Source organism: Eublepharis macularius, chromosome 5 (genome assembly GCF_028583425.1).
Source record: "Eublepharis macularius isolate TG4126 chromosome 5, MPM_Emac_v1.0, whole genome shotgun sequence".
Taxonomy (NCBI): Eukaryota; Metazoa; Chordata; class Lepidosauria; order Squamata; family Eublepharidae; genus Eublepharis; species Eublepharis macularius.
In genome coordinates, this window is record NC_072794.1 from 2,210,027 (window position 1) to 2,231,490 (window position 21,464).

The 21,464-nt window shown below is 49.5% G+C and overlaps 2 protein-coding genes across 7 annotated transcripts in view; both read right to left on the minus strand.

Moving 5' to 3' along the window:
- LOC129330874 (lysine-specific demethylase 4B-like) overlaps positions 1-4,841 on the minus strand; it is an 81,118-nt gene extending 76,277 nt beyond the window's left edge. For all 5 annotated transcript variants that reach the window (XR_008597081.1, XM_054981122.1, XM_054981120.1 and 2 more), the window contains exon 1: positions 4,753-4,841. The gene's annotated coding sequence lies outside the window, so the exon portion shown is untranslated. The remainder of the gene's footprint in view (positions 1-4,752) is intronic.
- A 2,325-nt stretch (positions 4,842-7,166) lies between these two features.
- Positions 7,167-21,464, minus strand: part of LOC129330871 (E3 ubiquitin-protein ligase UHRF1-like) — an 83,038-nt gene continuing 68,740 nt past the window's right edge. For both annotated transcript variants that reach the window (XM_054981114.1, XM_054981113.1), the window contains exons 10-17: positions 15,161-15,265; positions 14,720-14,826; positions 11,773-11,935; positions 11,536-11,673; positions 10,607-10,712; positions 10,354-10,511; positions 9,658-9,756; positions 7,167-8,412 (exon numbers count right to left, since the gene is read on the minus strand). In XM_054981114.1, coding sequence (XP_054837089.1) covers positions 8,266-8,412; positions 9,658-9,756; positions 10,354-10,511; positions 10,607-10,712; positions 11,536-11,673; positions 11,773-11,935; positions 14,720-14,826; positions 15,161-15,265 — 1,023 coding nt within the window. In that variant the 3' untranslated portion in view covers positions 7,167-8,265. The remainder of the gene's footprint in view (positions 8,413-9,657; positions 9,757-10,353; positions 10,512-10,606; positions 10,713-11,535; positions 11,674-11,772; positions 11,936-14,719; positions 14,827-15,160; positions 15,266-21,464) is intronic.

Sequence of the window (21,464 nt, forward strand, 5' to 3'; positions counted from 1 at the left end):
ATTAAAAGCTGGTCCTGGATTTACAAAGACTGAAGACTACTGCTATAGAGACAAATAATAATTGCCCCATGCCCACATGTGTGCAACACAACACACACACTACTCAAATATTCACCTCATGCTAACAGTTTCCTGGACTTCCATACTGCCCTTGCACAAATTAAAAACCAACCATATCACATACATTCCCACATACCAGCCAAATATACAAGTTCAACAACTATCCAGAAGACAACCATACCCCAAGATAAGGGAGTGAAATAAAATGGCTGAGACTGTGGAACACATATCTAGAGGTAAGTTTGGTGCTCAAAAGCCTGACAAGAGCAGATGGAATATTTCTGCAGTCAGAGGATTCCAAGACACACACAAAAATATCAGTTTGCAATTTAAAAAAATTAAAAACAGCTTGACGAGCACAAAACATGATCACTGCCCTCTGTAATTTCAGAATTAACACAATTTATTAACGTCATACTGTTCTCCTGCCTTTTTATTCTCACAACAACCCTCTGAGGCAGATTAAGCTGAGAGTGTATGACTGGCCCAAAGTCCCCCAAGCTTCTAAGGCAGAGTGGGGATTCAAATCTGGGTCTCTCCGATCCTAGTGAGGCACTCAGTCGTGCAGTTCAAAGGTGAACCAGAAGAATAAAGGAAGACTGGGGGATGGATTGCTTCACCTGAGCCTCTGGCAGTTTATATCATGGAGGATGGAATTTGGGTTGGAGGTGGTGCAAATCCCTCAACCCCAATTATACTCCCCCTTTTCATAATCCAGGATGCTAAAATCTTTTAAGGCCTCTGTCTAGCTAGGAATTTCTTTACTCTTTCCACTAAGAAGCTCAATGTTGTATACACAGTTCTCCCTTCCCTATTTTATCCTCCTATATCAACCCTGCTGTCGAAGAAGTTGAGGGGCAGTGACTGGACCAAGATCCCCCAGAGAGCTTCAAAGCAGAATGAATCCATGGTGTTTTCCACATGCACACTTACACTGGGTTTTCTGGGTATTTGATCCACAAGGACTGGATCTGCTTTGGGCCTCTAATTCCACACTTGAAGGAGTCAAGCTGGTGTCTGTTTATTTTTTCTGCATTAAAAAAAAGCAGCATTTCTGCTGCGGGCTATTTCCTCAGTTGATCAGTTGAGGACTCATCAGTTTCTTCAGTTGATCAGCTGATGAAATGCAAGGTTGCAAAATTGTTATTTAAAAAAATTAAAAAGGAAAAAATGGCAAAAAGACTGTAATACAACAACACATCAAAAACAATGGGAATCAATCTGGACTTCAAATATTTATTCCTCCAAATTAATAAATATCAGCCTGCAGACAGTCAAACTAACCACTAGATGGTATCTCACACCATTAAATCTGCATTACTATAAAATGACTTGAGATGCTGGAAAGGATGTGGAATGACAGGTACCTTTTTGCGTTGCTGGGGGTCATGTACAAAAATTCAAACCTTCTGGAATAAAAACAATAGAAATAACTGGCAACACTATCACAAACAAGCCTGAAGTAATACTGTTAAATGTCTGGAACAACTCTTCAATAACGGCTCCTGGAAAAGAATATCCAGCATTCCTATTGACAGCACCTAAATTCTGGATAGCGCAGATGTGGAAATCTAACAAAATATCAACTATAACAGAATGGAAAAACAAAATCTGGGATATGATAGCAATGGACAAAATAGCAGACCATTAACAGTAAATGTCAGTCCAACTTTTCAACCAACTTTCCTAGAAAAATGGTTTCCATATTTTGACCACATCTTAAAGTATAGATCATCAGAGATCGCTCTACTGAAAAAATGCATGGACTCTGTATTTTATTAAACTCTCTAAAGCATTTGCCTCTCAATATGGGATTACTATAATGATTTTTGTAAATAGAGCTCCAGTTTAACCGTTGAATATTTATTAAGGTTTTACATGTTAAATGTTGTATGCTAAAAATTAAAAAAGGGATTTACTTCTTACTGACAAGGTAAGCATGCGCACACAACATACTTTTTTAGTCCATTCTTAAAATTTCTCTTTGGCATATTGCAGCTGTTGGCTTAAGAAAATTGCAAGTTTTTCTTTTAATGCACCAATGTTGCAACACACTTCTTTAAAAAAATTAAAAGAAAAAACTGAATTGATTGCTGTTCAACCCATCAGGGGAGAGCGAAAGGCAGGGTCAGGACCCAGTCTCATACCAAAGAAAGCATCCTGAACTTCAAAAAACATTGGGGTATGTGCACAGGGAGAAAAATCACAGAAATCCAATGGAAAATTGAATCTGCAGCTGATGCAGCTTTTCACTGTGCAGACCACAAAATAGTCTAGGAAGCAGTTTGGAGACTGAATCAGGGTATTTTGATCATGCATGCAGAACTCTGGAGATAAATGATGTAGTATGACGCCAGAACCAACAGTAAAGGCCAGTGCAGGAAAAAAAGGCTTCTGGCTCCTAGACCAGCAACTCTAACCACTAAACATATTGTCTCTCTTGAACTAGCCTAAAGCTAAAAGAATCATGGCAGGGAGATTAATTAGGATGAGGAAAAGTACTTCCTACAATCCTGATCACTCGCTGACATGCATATACATGCAGACTTTTTCAGCCACAAAAAGGCAGAGGCTCTAACAGTGTACACGGCCTTTGAACAGTGCTAGTAGGGAAATAAGGATCAGAGGAGGCTCACACCATGAAGCACCTACTCCCCAATTCTCCTATTCGCTGTCCTGCTCAGGTTCAGGGTCAGAGGAGTAATTTCAAGTGCACTTAACCACAAGCCCTAGCAGTCAGATCAAATGCATGAAAGCTACAGTTCAGGGATAATGCTCAAGAAAGATCACAGCAAATACACACAGTTTCACAGGCTGCGGTCCTAAGGAAGTTTTCCTTGCCCCTGCAACTTCTTATAGAACCCAGTTTGCAATTCTGCAAATTCCATCTCTACATATTCTCATGTTTCATATTATGAACCTCAGAAATCTGTCCTTCAACTCAGTATGTCCTGTGTTTCTCTTCTAATCAACCTAAAAACAGCTTTTCTGCCTCACCACTTCAGCATACCCCAAGGCAGGCTTTCTAACATCCCAATGATACCTCTCCTATTCAACAGAAGATTATGACATCTGAAGAGCTGGCTTTTCTGTTTTAAAACATGACTCCCTCACTATACCTCTCTCAGTGTTAAGACTCTCTCAGCCTCCAGTCCTGCCCATTCACAAAAAAAAATCAGAGAATCTCCCCCTTTATAAAACATCCAAGTTATGAACAAACAAATATCTTATTCTTACAACATCACTAAATTGTTCACTAATTATTCACTTTAACGCCACTAATCAGAAATGGGTTTTTTTTTCATTCTATTGAGTACATTTGTAAATCATATCCTTTTTTTAACATGGAAAAGCAACATCACATAGAGTCATTTTTTTAAGGGAAAACAGACTTTTTTCTATTAAAGGAAAACTCTAAAACAACTTACAAATTAAAAATGAACAGCAACTAAAACAAATGGAACAGTGGAGGACCATTCCGGAAACCATTTTAACAGCGTAAATAATTCAGTAGAAAAAAATCAGTAAAACTAGGAAGGTCTTTATCATTTCCTTTAAATTCTTGAACTACATTGTCAGGAGAACCTTCCTAGACAATTATGACCATGATTAAGATTTTCCTCTTTTTCTTAGCATTTTGTTAGATTTGAATAAACTAAATTTTGTAAAATTGATTATTAGCCACCCAGAGCGTGCCAGTAGAATGGCAAAATATTTAAATTGGTAAAAACACAGCACTTCAACACAGTACCAATACATGTCAGGTCCTACTTCGAGCCCATGAAGAATCTTTCCAGCTCTCTGACTCCATTAGGCCGAGGAGCGCCTGCACACGTGCGCTCTCTGTTGTGGCCCCCACCTCGCCTGCCTGAGGAGGTCAGGGAAGCCCTCGCACCGTTGTCATTCCCCAAGCGAGGCAAAATGGAGGTGTTGAGATCTTTCCTCTAAAGCTAACAGCGCTATACTACGGCACAACAGCTCAGGAAATGGTTTAGAAAGAGAAATGGCTGCAGAGTATACCGCTGAGTACAGGATGTACTATCGGGTGGCTGCATGCATTCGCCGACTGTTCTTGTTTTCTACTCCTGTCACACCATCATTCTTCCTCGTATCCGCCACACTCAGTATCTTGACTAACGTGTCCCTTCAGATTTCGGGAGTCCCCGTCCATGGCTCATTCGACACTTTCTCGAACCGGCCAGGGGCTATTACTGACTTACGCTGAGCAACCCGCCTCGAGGCTCAACGAGACAGGCGGACCACAAAGACAGCGAACAAATACGCACAAACAGCCCAGCGTGGCCAGGCAGCCAGGCGTGTGTGTGTGTGTGTGCCCTGCACAACTGCCCCCCGCCGAAGGGGTCCCGGGCTCGGGGGCGCGCGCAGGAACGCCCCCCCCCCCAGGCCTCGCTCCGGCAGCCCCGCCCGCCTCGGCCCCAGCGCAGGGCCCGGCCTCTCCCCGGCCCCACCCTCGCCCGCCGGGAGGAGCGAAGCCCCCGGGCGCCCCCCCCCGGGCTCAGGCCCCTGCCGAGCGGGGGAGGGGAGGGGAGGGGAAGGGCTCAGCGCCCGCCCCGCCCCCTCAGCCCCCCCCGTCACGTGAAGGGCCTCTTCGTCGTCGCCGCTTCCTCCCCTTCCCCCCCCCCGAGATTCCTGCCCGGGGTAAACAAGCGGCCACCCGCGCCGTCGCCTCACCCGGCCGCGGCCTGGCGCTCCGGCTCCGGCTGCCTTCCGCCTCTGCGGCCTCCGTCGGGTAGAGGCGCCCACTCAGCGGCCGTTGCCAATTTCTGCCTCCTCCAACTGCCGATCCCCCGCGCGGCCCCGCCCCCGCCCAGCTTCCCGGCTCCCCACTGGCCCTTCGCGCTGCCGCTCCTACCTCCCGAGGAGCCAACCAGGCCACCCCGACTTGCCCCTGCGCCGACCTCTCCCCTCCACCAATCGAGCGAGCGCTACTAGGGCAGGGCCCGCCTCCTTTCCCCTCACCAATACGCTGCCCCCTCCACATCCTCTTCCGCTCCGGCCTGAGAGCGCGGATCGGCCGGCTACCTACGCCCCGCCTCTTGCCAGTCTCCGAGCAGCCAATAGAAGAAGGACGGCGAGGGAAGACCCGCCCCGCTCGCTCTAGAGCCTCCCTACTTCCCGTGTAATTGTAGCGCTTTGTTGATTGGGCGGAAGTGGAGAGGGGGTGGGGCCGCACACCCTTTGCTGCTGCGAGAATTGCAAAGCAGCGCCTACGTGAGGACGTGCACAGCCGCCGAGACCGCAGCAACGCACGGGGAGGGGAGGGGGCTGCGGAGCCCCGTGCGCCAATCGGGCTGGGGAGGGCCGCCCGTCCCTGCTGGCCTGGGGGCAAAGCGAGGAGACGGGGGAGGGGGCGGCTAGGTTGCAGGCAGGAACCATAGGGGCCCGTCTTCTCAGCCCTCCCGTATACATACATTTTTTAAAAGTGCATTCCCACAAGGGGGGGGGCGTGAAGAGGCAGGCCAATGGTAGAAGCTGGGTAGGGACAAGGGAAGAAACGGTAAACCCGGAACCAACGCTGCATAGGCACATTCACTGCGCAGGTTACCTCTTTTTGCTTACTTGGCCACAAAGAACTGCCAGAGCTTGAAAACATTTGTTGCAAAAACTAAAGATCTAAATAAGGCACACCTCTCCCAACGATTTTTCAGAGTTCAGTCTCTAGTTTAAGTGGGGGTATATTGCATATTAATTTATGGCAGATTGGTTGCAAATCCTGTGAAAAACTATGCCACTGCTGGAGGGAGAGAAAGGTACATAGACTATCGACCATACCAAATGTGAGACTTTGAAGCACCACCAAAGCAAAGCTAAAAAGAGTTTTTAAGTATTTGTTACAGAGAAAGGAGCACAAATCCAAAACAAACTTACAAGAGATAAAAACTGCTAAAATAAGAGCTGGAGCTAGAAACTACCCATCATAAATATGAGGTACATAGAACTTTTAAAAAGATTTTATTTCAGCATTTGTATTTATTTCATATTTCAGCATTCAGCATTTATTTCAGCATGGGCTCCAACCCATAAAACTTTATAATGCAATAAAGTCTTGCTAATCTTTAAGGTACCACTAGACACCAGTAACAGACTAACATAGTTAACTCCTTACAGTATTGCTACCATGCAAACTAGGTCTGTAACCACAGGGGACTTTGCTTATTTGGCTGCTTACTTTGCTATTCAAAATCCTCCACTGCCAAGTGAAGAAACCACTTTTGAAACCAAAGCAGTTTTTCATACAACTTTTTCAGACAACTGGGCATCTCCAAGCCCTTGGGTGCACCTAAAGTGGAGCCCAGACACCAAACTCTACATCCAAGTAAAACCAGCGTGATGGAATTCCCACATGTCAAGAAGCCTCCCGTGCATTGGTAAGACCCACAAGGATAATCAATGTGCATCCATTAAGGGAAATATTTTAAAAAATCCATCAGTACCAGGCAGCAAAATTCAAACTGCTTCTGCTCCTGGCCTTTGAAACCCGAGTGTTTCCTCTGCAAGTCTTACTGACTTTCTGGACTGGATCATGAAAAGACTCCTCCACAGTCAATCTCACAAGAACAAGCCACATAATCAAGAACAAAGTATTCTAATATTCATTTGCCTTTGAAAATTCTGGAGTGTGAACAGGTTTTCCTCCATTTATCACCAGGATACTCTGACATAAACACTCTCTGTCTCCAGCATTCAAGTTAATAATATAATTATAACATTCAATTTATATACCGCCCTTCAGGATGACTTAACACTCAAGAGTGGTTTACATAGTACAGTATTATCCCCACAACAAAACACCCTGTGAGGTGGGTGGGGCTGAGAGAGCTCTGAGAGAGCTGTGACTGACCCAAGGTCACCCAGCTGGCTTCAAGTGGAGGAGTGAGGCATCAAACCTGGTTCTCTAAATTAGAGTCCCGCACTCTTAACCACTACACCAAACTGGCCAACTTCAAACCTGGGCCAAGAGAGGAGCATGGGGCTGACACTTAAAAAGTTTCCCATCCATTTAGGTCTAATTGGAAGTGGGATTTCAGAATTTCTTTAAAAGAAAAAGGTACACACTTTCTCTTATATGAAAAATGTCTTTTATTTTGAGAACGTCAGTTTGCGCATTATACAAAAAGTATGGCAGTATTCAGCAAGATTAAAAGTTACTTTCTCAAACAATATTATATATTTGTAAAAATGCTAAAACACACCTGGTAAAAATATACATTTGTTCCAGTCTGTCCAATGTAAAAAGTGATGCTAGTAGTATCCCTGTTTTATGCTGAGGTATTGAACTGTTCAGTTTTGGTACTGACCCATTCTTATACATTCGTTCCATATAAAAATACAATACTAGTTACATATCTAAAAAGATTCAGAATTAGCAGAATTCATGTGATAGTAGAAAAGTTACATAGCTGGATGCACCACTAATGATCTAGAGAGCTACAGTGTTCCATTTCATCATCCCAAGAACAAAATCTTGATGGCAGTTCAGAAAAATGTCAGAGCTTTCTCTTTTTTTTCTTTTTTAAAACAGATCAAAGTTCAGTCTTTCAGCAAAACTAAAAAGATCCCAAAAGGCACTTCCAAATGGCTTTCATTTGTTTTCCCTTAGGTCACTCCAGGGGAAAGGGAGCACCTGGTCTGGTATATGCAGAGACTGAGGTAGTAAATTTTACACTAATGCTCTTAAGACAATTAATCGAGAAGATATTTCAACAATGGGATACAAAACGGGGAAACAGGGAGTTCTCAAATTACCTAAGTGGCAGGACCTAAGCAGAAAAGTTGATTTCACAAAAAAAGTATCAAAATGCTGTCAAAAATATTTTTTAAAATATAATCTTATGGCCAAAATCCATAGGCTTCAAGGGATTGTTCTAGCAACCAAGCTGTGTACTGCGTTTTTTTTAAAAAAAGCAAACCTCACCCCATTAAGAACTGAACTCTGTCCTATCTAGTAGCACATACACAACAATTTGTAAATTCCTAGCCTGTGCTCACATCAAGGTTTTAATTTTTCCTTAAGAAAGCATTCACACAAATAGGTTCCTCAACCTTTATGGTTGGCAGGGGGCAGAAAGGAAGCAAGGGGGACAGAAGCGTTTCTGAAAAGGCTACTTAAATAAAGCCCCACCAAAACACCATTTAAAAGTTTTTTGAATGAGGGGCACAGGAAATGAGAAGTGCTTTTTGGAGTCACCGTCCATTGCCGTACCCTGGGAAGAGCTGATTTAGAAGAGTCTGCAGTGGTTGGTTAACTTCCATTCCGTAGTTTGTGCCAAGATCATTACGACATGCTGGGCAGCTGTAGACTTCTGCTCTGAAGGATCTGTCCAGGCAGTCCTGAAAGAAACCCAAAAATAGTTAAGAAATTTTACAGCTGCACTTGCACAAAGACTCTTAAGAGGATGCTCCACATCAGATTTAACTACAGCAGCCCAGGGAATGCAAAAGCAAGGGGATCGCCCTTCCAGCCTCTGCCAACACACCCACTTCCCAGGAAGAACACCAGCAAAGGGAAGATACACGAAGCTTTACTCCAGCAGGACACTGGAGCTAACAGCAACAAACCCAACTCCATTCTCTACCTTTCCCCCTGCATCTAGTCTTTTTGGGAACAGGCAGGTATTGATTGATATAGCTGCTATGGCAGATAACCATCTGAGAAGTGGGGAGAACGAATATGGCCACTTGCAGACATTTGTATTTAAAGCTATATATTTTACAAACAGAACAAGAATCCTTGAACATGGGAAGCCCCTTGGGGTACATTAGAGCAGCCCAAAGCCCTTCAGAACAGGCATTTTAACACACCCTTCAAAAGACAAAAGAGAGAACTGCAGGTAGCCTGGCTTTATACTCCTGTACATGTCTTAAAAGACACCCAGCCCTTCTTCAGCATTTGTGGAGCAACCCGGATACAATATTGCCCTAATGTGGTCAGTGGGTCTTTAACTGACCTCAGGCATTGGCATGCATTCACCCAAGCAATGCTCCTTTCTTTTTCCTGTTTCCCCTTATGTTATACGTGGATTGCCTGCTTTATTTCTCCTGTCCTACATTATTTGTTGTATTCCATAAAACTAAGCAATGATGATGTGGTTTAGGATAAAAGAAGGAAAAGATGGAGATCGTTGTGTGCTTTTATGCTTTGCAATCCACAACTTTTAACATTTTTTAAAACTAAGATGTATATAAAGGTGCAAAGTTAATGGACTGATCCTACAGCCCTCTGGCTTCCTTGCTGCTGAGCCCAGGTGAATGGGCACTTTTTTGCTCAAAATGATACAGGTGTCCCTTTACTGTACAACATTTGTAAGCTTAAGGTGGGCTACCTCACCTTGAAAAACTGATGTGGTATGCCAGAGACAATCCTTAATGGTGAAGCTTTTTAGGTTTGTCTCTAACAAACAGAAACTGATTGAAAATACCCCACTTGCAGAGCTCCTTCTGCTTGCTATGAATGTGCAGAGATTAAACTCTGTATAGGTGAAATCTGGTTTTAGTCTGCAGAGGCAGACACCTCAATTCCAGAAACAGACATTTCTGAAGGACATCCAGCATTGGTCATCAGCTACAGCTACTCACCTTGCATACGTTGTGCTGGCACACTGTTGTGATTGGCTGGAAAACCACCTCCTGGCAGCAAATGCACAAAAAGGTTTCCTCCACTTTCTTTAAGAATTTCTGCCACGAAAAAGGATTAGAAGAGTTCATGTTACATCTACTTCTGTTTTCTCCCGCATCGCTCTGCCAAAAAACACTCTATGCCACAGTGCTGCTCAGAAAACAACAAACCTCTGTACACTGGGCATTTTATCCTGGAGACCAAGAAAACTTTCTGCTGATACCCACAGCAAAAAGTAGTTGTGGGTTGCACTGTAGCGTTCAGAAAAAGGCTCCCTGCAAGTGCAGCAGCACTGGAGGGAGATTTCAGGCGCAGGCCCTTCTCCAAATTGCACGGTTCATTAAAAAATTGCTGTGGGAATGCATCTGTAAGCACAAAATGGTGGTGACGGTTTCATTCGTGGTACTGGACTGTACCACTTCAATTTGATGCAAGTGTTCATGAAGCTAAATTCAGAAGCGGTAAGATGGAGATTCAAAATTATGGAACAGAATATAGACTACAAACCATTTGCCCACAGTTCACAGGATGGGCTGTGAAAATCTATTTTTGATACATAGTTGTTCCAGCCAAAAATGACCCATGATGAATAAAACTGTATCTAACCAAGCCAAGTCTGAACAGCAGCTGTTCAGCAATCCACACCCCACATTTACCGGTCCATCTTTGAGGGCTCCTAGGGCTTCATCCCACAGCTTGGCGTTTGCTTTGTCGGCTTTAATCCCAGCCTTCTGCTGGGCAGTGAGTTTGTACGCCTCCACTTTAGTCTTCTTTGGCGTGGTGCCCGGAGAGACAGAGAGACGCATCCCATTACCTGGGCAAGAAAATGAAAGTGTAAAAATGGGCAGGTGTGGGGACAAGAAGAAATAAGGGGGAGACAGCCGGCAATGACAGGGCATGGTTACCTACCAGATTTCCTTTTCCTCTTTCCTTGGCCTGGGGTTTCAAACTCTTCCTCATTTTTACTGTTCTCTTTGTCTTTATTTGCAACAGCTTCTAGATACCCTTCAGGATACTAATTCGGGAGGAGGAGAAAGATTAGGTTTCATATAATTCACAGTCAACAGCCCTCATTCCCAAATACCACCAACTCCCTTCTCTCCTGTGCCTGTGGAAAACAGCATTTTGAACTAGACGGACCCTGGGGGGGGGGGGTCTGGTGGAGCTCCTCTCGTGTACCTTTTCTCCTGGCCCAATTGTCAACCGTGGTCTTAAAAGTCAACTGACCACAGCACTGCTCTGGCTGCCACTGCCAAGGGCTAATTTGGCGGGCGGGGGAGGGGGAGGGGGGAAGAAGAGAAGGGACATGTTGTGCACGTAGGCAGCAGTGGAATGGGTATGGGGCAATGTGCTGCAAAGTTGGGGCCATTTTGGTGTCGCGGTTAAGAGCAGCGGGACTCTCATCTGGAGAGCCGGGTTTGGTTCCCCCCTCCTCCTCCCCTTGAAGCCAGCTGGGTGTCATGGAACAGCCAAGGCTGGCAGACAGCTCTGAATCCTCAGAGGAAGAGCAGCCGAGTTTCATGCCTGTCAGCCACCAGCCGGCCACAGTTGAGCAGCCAGACAGGGAATCTCGGACAGAAGGCCAGGAAGCTTCCCTATCCCCTCCAGGATCCCCAGACTCACGAAAGCAACATCAGCACAGGTCCCAAGGTCACTGGATGACCCTGGGTCAGTCACAGCTCTTCCAGAGCTCTCTCAGCCCCACCCACCTCACAGGGTGATTGTTATGGGGATAATAACAACATACTTTGTAAACCGCTCTGAGTGGGTGTTAAGTTGTCTTGCAGGGTGGTATATAATGGAATGCTCCTCACCTAGCCACTTGGAACACAGCATACCTGCATCGTCAGCCCAAGCTTCCTCATCCTCTCCTTTCCCTCCCGGGTCCAAGGGGCCGGCTCATCATCATCTCGCCTGAGCAGATAACGCCACACTAAGAAGCCAGATTTCCCTGTTTCAGGCCAGTACTTCACAACCTTGAGAGAGGGAAAAAGATTAATCCCTTCTCAGAGTTTTCCGAATCTATGCCCTCCTCCTCCTCCTCCGTACAAAGCAATGCAATTATATTTCTTTACCTTGTATATGCCATCGTATCTGTTCCCCTCAACAGGGGCATATTTGCTGTGTCTGCCACCCTTCATGTTCCGCACCACCCTAACCGGCTTCCCAGATCTCCAGTCCTTGGCCTCGGCACCCTCTTTATCATTGATTGGAGCACTGCAGTTCAGCGCCAGAGCCCTGAGGGTATCAAATAGGCATCAGCACAGTTGTGAAGGGGGGGGGGGTTCCCCCACAGTTCAAGAGGCAATCTACAATTCACTGCTAAGGAGGGAAGAAGACCGGAGTATTTTCTCCAGCCAGTTTGCAATACACGTCACTGGAGTCAATATATTTTACCCCGTGAAACTCACCAACAGAAGGCTTTGCAACAATTAGTAATAAATTACCTTAAAAAGAAGCAAAGTGAATGGGGATCTCATTGATCCCTGTGACCAATAAGAGGATCGCCATACCAAAAGACCTCTGACCACCAGATACTGGGACAGGGCAGGGGGGAGCTATAACCCTCTTGCGATACCTGAGAGTCTCACTGAGGTATCTGGTGATCCCCAGTTAGGAGTGACTCCCAAGAGGTTTTTACTTCCACCTCATTCATTTGTAAGCAGCTCCTGCCCCTGCAATGAGGCTAGTCTTACTCAGAGATTCTTGCTCTAAGCCATTAGGCAAACTTATACATAGTCCTATAGAAGCATGGAAAAAGCACAGGACATGGCTTTGGCTGCAAAGCACAAGTACCCAAAGACTTTGTCTGTCATTGGAAGGGTAATTGCATGGGGAATAATTGCAACTGTAAGACCCCCAGCTCTTGTGGCTGCAAAGACATGTTTCAGAGGGTGGTAGCTTGTATAAATCAACGTGGGAACCAATTCCAGCACTGATGGGAGGATAATTAGGGAAGAATATTTCTCCCTTCTCCAGTATCTTTTGTGCATCATTTATTTCATCAAATGAAAATGTTTTCCATTCAGATAAGCTTAATTCTATGGGGGAAGCAGGTAAGGAAGCATAGGGGCCGTGCCTAGGAAGTTTCAAGAGCAATGACGTGGCTGTGCAGATTATCGACCTGTCACTCTTCCCTATGACTAGCAGAAACAGAACTTCACAAAACAAGAGAGCATGCAAAAAGATCTGAGTTAGAAGCACAAAAAAAATATGGACTATATTAGCACTGACGGGGAGCTTCTGCTTAAATCTGAAATCACCTGTGGTATTACTAGGCACATCTTTTTCAGAGGTGGGTATCTCAGAAGGTTGTATCCTGAAGTGACAACTGTTTTGGATCAAATAATTTTTCTGCAGGACTAAGCACTTCATCCAGCAAAAATGACATGCACCTTCTACTGTCAAGATGTAAGTCAGAGGGTGCTGAGCTTGCTAGGGGCTGAGCAGTCTTTTAGTGTCTGATTCATTCCTTGCACAAGTGAGTACTAAGAGCCAGCACGGATTTCTCAAGAACAAGTCATGTCAGACTAACCTTATCTCTTTTTTTGAGAAACTTACTACCTTGCTGGATCAGGGAAATGCTGTAGACATGGTTTCTCTTAATTTCAGAAAGGCTTTTGATAAGATTCCACATAATATCCTTGTCAACAAGTTGGTAAAATGTGGTTTGGATCCTAATACTATTAGGTGGATCTGTAACTGGTTGACAAATCGCACACGAAGAGTGCTAGTTAATGGTTCCTCATCTTCTTGGAGAAGTGTGACAAGTGGAGTTCCTCAGGGATCGGTCCTGGGACTTGTTCTGTTCAACATTTTTATAAATGATTTGGATGAAGGAATAGAGGAATTTTGGAAGGAAAAATCAAAAGCATAATTATAGGATGGGGAAGACTTGTCTTGGCAGTAGTATGTGTGGAAAGAATCTAGAAGTCTTAGTAGACCATACACTGAACATGAGTCAGCAGGGTGATGTGGTAGCTAAAAAGGCAAATGTTGTTTTGGGCTGTTTCAACAGAAGCACAGTGTCCAAATCACGCAAAGTGATGGTATTGCTCTACTCTGCTCTGGTTAGACCTCACCTAGAGTATTGTGTTCAGTTTTGGGCACCACAAATTAAGAAGGATATAGACAAGCTGGAACATGTCCAGAGAAGGGCAACGAAGATGGTGAGGGGTCTGGAGACCAAGTCCTATGAAGAAAGGTTGAAGGAGCTCGGTATGTTTAGCCTGGAGAGGAGACATCTGAGAGGTGATAAGATAACCATCTTCAAGTACTTGAAGTGCTGTCATATAGAGGATGGTGCAAGGTTCTTTTCTGTTGCCCCAGAAGGTCGGACCAAAACCAACAGCTTGAAATTAAATCAAAAGAGTTTTCAGCTAAACATTAGGAAGAACTTCCTGACCATTAAGAGTGGCCCCTCAGGGGAACAGGCTTTCTTGGGAGGTGGTGGGCTCTCCTTTGGAGGTTTTTAAGCAGAAGCAAGATGGCCATATCACGGCATTGCTGATTCTGTGAGCCTGGGCAGTGAGGGAGAGGGCAGAACGGGTTGCATCAGTGCTTGGTTTTCGTGGCCCTTCTTACATGCCCAGGGTGGTGCTGATCGCCACTTTGGGGTTCGGTGGCAGTTTTCCACAGGCTGGTTTGGCTAGGGATCCTGGAGGTATTTTGCCATCTTCTGGGCATGGAGCAGGGATCACTGGGGCAGTGGGGGGGGGGGGGGAAGGTATTGTGCAGGGGTTGGACTAGATGACCCTAGAGATCCCTTCCAACCCTATGATTCTGGAATGAGAAGCAGAAGAGCAGAGGAGTTTTACAATACCATTGCATTGAGAAAAGGTAAACCAATAAAGAATGGTTAGTAATGGGAGAAAATGTAAGTGCGTGGGCAGGACTTAGAATACCTGTAGAAACTTTAACTACTTTTTAAAAAGTGTGCTTCCAGGACACAAAGCGATTAGATTTTGCCTGTTCCTAATCTTCTGTAAATCCGTTATAAGAGAGGTTGCTGTTTTTCCTCACCTGTTCATGTTGGTGAGCTTCTGATCACAAGACTGTTCGGCTGTCCGTTTGTTTCCAGAAAGGTCACGGCCTCCACTTCCAGTGTAAGTGAACGAATTACCATGATCCTAAAATGCATCCATAACTTTCAGTGTAAATCAGCTTCTTGGTGCCTCACGTGAGTACGCTTGCAACTCAACACTTTGACATATCATCACTTTTTTTGGGGGGGGGGTTGGCTTTATTATAACTAAGGCACATGGGCACTTACGAATTTTGAGATTTTTCCCCAGTCTGACTTTAATCTAGTATGTGATCTAGCATTCAGGCATTGTTCTCACCTGATTTGAATGCAGGATTTGCACATCCAACAGTGCACACTGTGCTTTTGTCCATATACATAACAGAAACTGTATCTGAGTAGCCAGTTGGCTTTGCCTCTACCCCACTGGGGCCACTTACTATGTCATCTTCATAGCCTCCTGCCAGGACCAGAGAATAGGCACCATCGTTGCTTCGACCATGGATTCCTGCCACGTGGGGCCTATGGACACCAGACTCGCTCACCTGCAGGCGGACAAGACCTTTATTTATTTATTTCACATTTCTATTCCGCCCTCCCTCCACAAGTAGGTTCAGGGCGGTTCACGACCCATTAAAATACAATAAAATTCCATTTCCATAAAATATTTAAAAACATCATTAAAATAAAAACATATTTCTAATTATACAGTCGGCCTTACAAACTAAAACAGGACGGAGGCCAACATTCACAGGGAGGTTAGATTTCATACACCCCTTGCTGTTTCAGGTCGGCGGAGGCCCAGACATGTGCCTGGCAGAAGAGCGCTGTCTTACAAGCCTGGTGGTCTCAGTAGACAGAGCATTCCATCAGGTGGGAGCCAGGACCGAAAAGGCCCTGGCTCTGGTCAAGGCTAAGCAGGCCTCCTTGGGGCTGGGGACCACCAACAGCTGTTTATCTCCTGATCGGAATGTCCTCCAGGGAATATATGGGAAGAGATGGTCCCACAGATACGCTGGTCTCAGTCCGCAGAAGGCCTTATAGGTCAGTACCAAAACCTTGAATCTGATCCAGTACTCCACAGGCAACCAATGCATCTTTCATAATATCGGTGTTAAATGTGCCCCATTTGGCACTCTCATAATAATGCGTGCCACTGCATTTTGTACCAGCTGTAATCTCCGGGTCAAGCTCAAGGGCAGCCCCACATAGAGCGAGTTGCAGTAATCTAGTCTAGAGATGACCATTGCCTGGATCACTGTAATTAAGTCACGGGTTGACAGGTACAGGACAAGTTGCCTGGTCTGCTGCAGATGGAAAGAAGACTTGACAACTGCTGTGACCTGTGCCTCCATTTTCAGGGAGGCATCCAAGATCACCCCCAGACTCTTAACCCTCGGAACTGGCACAAGCTGTGCCCAATTAAGGGCCGGGAGCCTGAGTCCCGAGCCTAGCCCCCCCCCCCCGCGCCCCGCGGCTCAAGTACAGGACCTCCGTCTTTGTCGGGTTCAATTTCAGCTGATTGTTTCAACCAGCCAGTCACAGCTGCAAAATCTGAGGCCAAGTTGAGCCGGCCATCCATCATCAGATACAACTGGGTGTCATCTGCATATTGATGGCACCCAGTCCAAAACTTTGCACCAACTGGGCAAGGGGGCACATATAGACATTAAACAGTTGTCCGGGGTCTGGGTCCCAGCCCCCAGACTTGGTAGGAGGGAACAGCAGGTCAGCCGGGCTGACGGGCAAACAGAGGGGGCAGCCAGCAGACAGCAGGTCAACTGGTCAGCCAGCTGACAGCAGGTCAACCGGTCTGACTGGCAGGCAGAGGGGGCAGCTGGGGGATAGCAGGTCAACCCCTCCCACAGGCAAATGGAGCCAGAACCTGCCGGTGCCAGGGGCAAGGAGCAAAAGCCCAGGGCCTCAGGAGGCAGGGGGAGACAGAGAGAGGCCAGCGAGTCCCACTCCCCTAGAGAGGGAAAGGGGGCTAGGCAAGGCGGAAGGGGGCAAGGGCAGAGGGATTGGGAGCCCAGCAGTCACCCACCCAAAGACCTTACCTGAGGAGGAGAAGCAGCAGCAGCCCCAACAACCCAAAGCCATGCCCCAGCTAGAAAATAGTAGCCTGGCCCAGGAGTTGCCAAAAGCCAAGCCACTCCAGGTGGGGCTATTGGAGGCACTCTGCAGGAAGCCCTGGGCAACCAGCCAAGGAGCCGCAGCTGGACCCACCTTCAGCCATCAGCTCTGCCAGGGAGGCTGGGCTGCTAGCCAGGGGACTGCAGCTGGACATGCCTTCAGCAATCAGCCAAGGCAGGGAGGCTGGGCAGCCAGAGAACAAGGCACAGCTGGTGCTGGTCAGTGGGGCCAGATCAGCTACCCCAGCTGCAACTGCTTGGTGCAACCCAAGGCCAGGCTGGAAGAGGGGTGGGGCAGTAGAAGGAAGCCCTATAAAAGCTGGCTGGGAAGAGCCCTGTGGTGGTGGGTGTGAGTGAGGAGTGATGATGTGGAGTGAGAGCAGTAAGATGCAAGGGTGGAGGTTTGGAGGAGAGTTCTGGAAGGAGGAGATGAAGGAGGACGCAGAGGGTAAGCAGGCCAGGTTGAGCAGGCCAGCGAGTGGACTGAGAGGGAGTCTGGGTGAGGTATACCGCCCCTCCTTCCACAGAGCAGGGTCCTGCAGAATCCCTGGCCCCCCTGTGACGTCAGGAGCAGACCGCCCAGTGCCACGCCCAGCGGCAGCGGCGGCAAGCCCTGAGAAGTTGGTGGCCCGTACGGGGAGAGACGTTCCAACGCAGGCACCAGTCAAGGGGCGGCCTCCCAAGGCTGCCGCCCCAGCGGAGCTTGGACCGTGGCTGGAGGAACGCCAGGATAGGATGTGGGGAAAGCTGGAGGCAGCCTACCCAGCCGCTCCAGTAGAACTAGCACAGACAGCGGAGCTGCAGAGGCAAGCCGGCGTGCTCACTGAGGCCTTGCCAAGGGTTTGCGCCCTCGTTTGGGAAAATAACCCACCGCCTGGCAAGCAGGTGCAGAGTCTATGTGCCACCGTGAAGATAGGCCGGCTGATCCTACAAGCCCTGTTGGACTCTGGGAGTGCAGTCTCAGCAATTCGGCCCCAGCTCCTCCCAGCTGCCACCCCAGTGTGCCGCTGGATCCCAGTGAAGGATGTGATGGGCCGCACCCAGCCGTACCCTACGGCCCTAATCACGATAGAATACCTAGGGGTCCGCCACCAAATGGAAGTTGCCCAGTTAGCCCACCTACCCGTACCAATACTGCTGGGAAGAGATGCCCCAGGGTTCTTCAGGCTCCTCCAGCAGGCAGCAAAGAAATTGGGAAGAGACACCCCAGGGACCGCCGGGTCTCGGCTGAAGGCGGCAGGGGAAGTGACAGACCCACAAGTTGCCACCGCTCTGCAAGTGGAGGAGGCCAACGACCCGGGAGAGGGTCCCTCCACCAGGCCAGGGGCAGAACCACGGACTGGAGGCCCAGCTGGAACCCTGGCAGACCGCCCATTCCGTGATGCCCAAGGGGCAGATGAGTCCTTGCAGCGCTTGCGAGAGACAGCCGCTCGTGAGGAGGAGCAAGTGCGGGATGAACGGAGGTCCCAACGGCTCCCTCGCATCGAGAAGCAAGGAGGGGTCTGGGTTCGCATAGCTCGTGCCCCAAATGGCCAGGGGGAGGTCCGCCAACTACTTGTGCCAGCAGCCTATCGGGCGGAAGTCCTCCGCACGGCCCATGAGCATGCTTGGGCCGGGCACCTCGGGCACCACAAGACCCTGAGGAAGGTTCTTGAGCAATTCTTCTGGCCCTCCGTGAATGCAGACGTGAAGGCCCACTGCCGCTCGTGTCCCACCTGCCAGCGGGTGGCAGCCCGCCGCCCGCCGAAGGCCCCCCTCTCCCCGCTGCCCGTCATGGAGACGCCCTTCCAACGCATCGCAATGGACTTCATCGGACCGCTGCCACGCACACCCCGGGGCCATCGCTTTGCCCTGGTGATTGTGGACTATGCCACGCGGTTCCCCGAGGTCATCCCGCTGAAGACCATGCAGACCCCGGGGATGGTACGGGCCCTGTCCAAGTTTTTCGCGATGGTGGGGCTGCCAGATGAAATTTTGACGGATCGGGGGGGCCCGTTCCGTGCCACAGCCATGCGTCAGCTCTGCCGGAATTTGGGGATCCGGCAGGTGTTCACCTCGGCGTACCACCCTCAAACAGACGGGTTGGCAGAGCGGCTGAACCAGACCGTCAAGGAGGCCCTGAAGAAGATGACGCGGGACAAGCCTCACCAGTGGGACTTATACATCGACCCGCTCATGTTCGCCCTCCGGGAGACCACGCAGGCCTCCACTGGCTTCAGCCCATTCGAGCTGCTATATGGGCGCAAGCCAAGGGGGATGCTCTCCCGGCTGACGGAACGCTGGGGGCCCCGGGCCAGCAGCCCCGCGCCCCCCATACAGGAGTACGTGAGCCAGCTCCGTGACCGGGTGCAACAGTCCCAAGCGGAGGCAAATCGCAGACTGACTCGCACCCAGTCAAAGCAAAAGGCCGCCTATGACCGGGGTGCGCGGATGAGGACTTTCCAGGCCGGAGAGAAGGTCCTCGTGCACCACTCGGTGTTCCCAAGAGAGGAAGGGGACCCATGGAGGGGTCCCTACCAGATTCGAAGGGTGCTGGGCCCCACCACCTACGAAGTCCAGTGTGGGGTCGGCCGGCGTCGGCGGAAGACCCTGCATGTGAACCTCCTAAAGCAGTGGCACGAGCGCCCAAAAGAGGAGTGCGGCGTGGCTGAGGACCCGCTAGAGCTCCCTGACAGTGTGCTGCCTTGGACCACTGATGCCCCGGAGTTTGAGGAGCCCAAGGTGGACCCTCAGCTCAACCCAGCTCAGAGGGCCCAGCTACAAGACCTCTGGGCTCGGATTCCCGGGGTCTTCTCCCGCAGGCCGGGCAGCACGAGCCTGATCCAACATGCCATTCCAACGGACCCGGGGCAGACAGCCCGGGCTACCTGGCGCCCCATCCCCAGGAAGCGGTGGGAGGCAGTGGAGAAGGAGACCGACGAGATGCTCAGGCTTGGGGTAATCGAGCCCTCGCGAAGCGCTTGGAGGAGCCCGATAGTCTTGGTGCCCAAGCCGGATGGGACCACCCGATTCTGCATCGACTATCGCGAACTGAATAAGGTGGCCCAGTTCGATGCATACCCCATGCCCCGAGCAGATGTGTTGGTAGACCACCTAGGGTCCGCCCGCTACCTGTCGGCCCTAGACTTGACGAAGGGCTACTGGCAAGTGCCCGTGCGGCCAGCGGACCGGGAGAAGACAGCCTTTGCCACCCCACGAGGCCTCTTCCAGTTCAAGAAGATGCCGTTTGGTCTACACGGGGCAGCTGCCACGTTTCAGCGGCTGGTGGACCAAGTGCTGGGAGAGTGCCGGGCGTATGCAATGGCGTACATAGATGACATCATCATTTTCAGCCCGGACTGGCCCACCCACCTCCAACACTTGGAAGCTGTCATGAGGGCCCTCCAGCGAGCCGGACTACGGGCTAACCCAAAGAAGAGCCACCTGGGGTTCCAGGAACTCCAGTACCTGGGCTTTGTGGTCGGGGGAGGCCGAGTTCGCCCACCACCAGACAAGGTGGCCTCAATAGCTGATGCCCCCCAGCCCCGGACCAAGAAGCAGGTCCGACGTTTCCTGGGACTACTGGGGTATTACGGGCGGTTCATCCCCCACTTTGCCTCCCGAGCCGCCCCCCTGACAGACTGCTTAAAGAAGGGGCTGCCCAACCAAGTCCGGTGGACCCCAGCACTAGAAGCAGCTTTCAAGGACCTGCGGTCAGCCCTCTCTAATTCCACAGCCCTGTGGAACCCGGACTTTGACCGACCCTTTACGCTGGCCACAGACGCTTCTGACACCGGCCTTGGGGCAGTCCTGACTCAGGAACGTGACGGAACCGACGTCCCCATCCTCTTCCTGAGTCGGAAGCTGCAGCCCGCAGAGAGGCGCTATGCAACAGTGGAGCGGGAGGCCCTAGCGGTCAAGTGGGCAGTGGGGGCCCTGCAATACTACCTGGCCAATAATCCCTTTGTCCTACTAACGGACCATGCGCCCCTGCAGTGGCTCCACCACATGAAGGCACACAACCCCCGTGTGCTGCGGTGGTACCTCTCCCTCCTCCCCTTCCGGTTCACCATCAAGTACCGCAAGGGGGCGCAGCATGTGGATGCGGACTTCATGTCCCGCATGTTTGAGTCTGACCCTGACCCCCACAACTCAAAGCTAAGCGGGGGGGTGTGTCCGGGGTCTGGGTCCCAGCCCCCAGACTTGGTAGGAGGGAACAGCAGGTCAGCCGGGCTGACGGGCAAACAGAGGGGGCAGCCAGCAGACAGCAGGTCAACTGGTCAGCCAGCTGACAGCAGGTCAACCGGTCTGACTGGCAGGCAGAGGGGGCAGCTGGGGGATAGCAGGTCAACCCCTCCCACAGGCAAATGGAGCCAGAACCTGCCGGTGCCAGGGGCAAGGAGCAAAAGCCCAGGGCCTCAGGAGGCAGGGGGAGACAGAGAGAGGCCAGCGAGTCCCACTCCCCTAGAGAGGGAAAGGGGGCTAGGCAAGGCGGAAGGGGGCAAGGGCAGAGGGATTGGGAGCCCAGCAGTCACCCACCCAAAGACCTTACCTGAGGAGGAGAAGCAGCAGCAGCCCCAACAACCCAAAGCCATGCCCCAGCTAGAAAATAGTAGCCTGGCCCAGGAGTTGC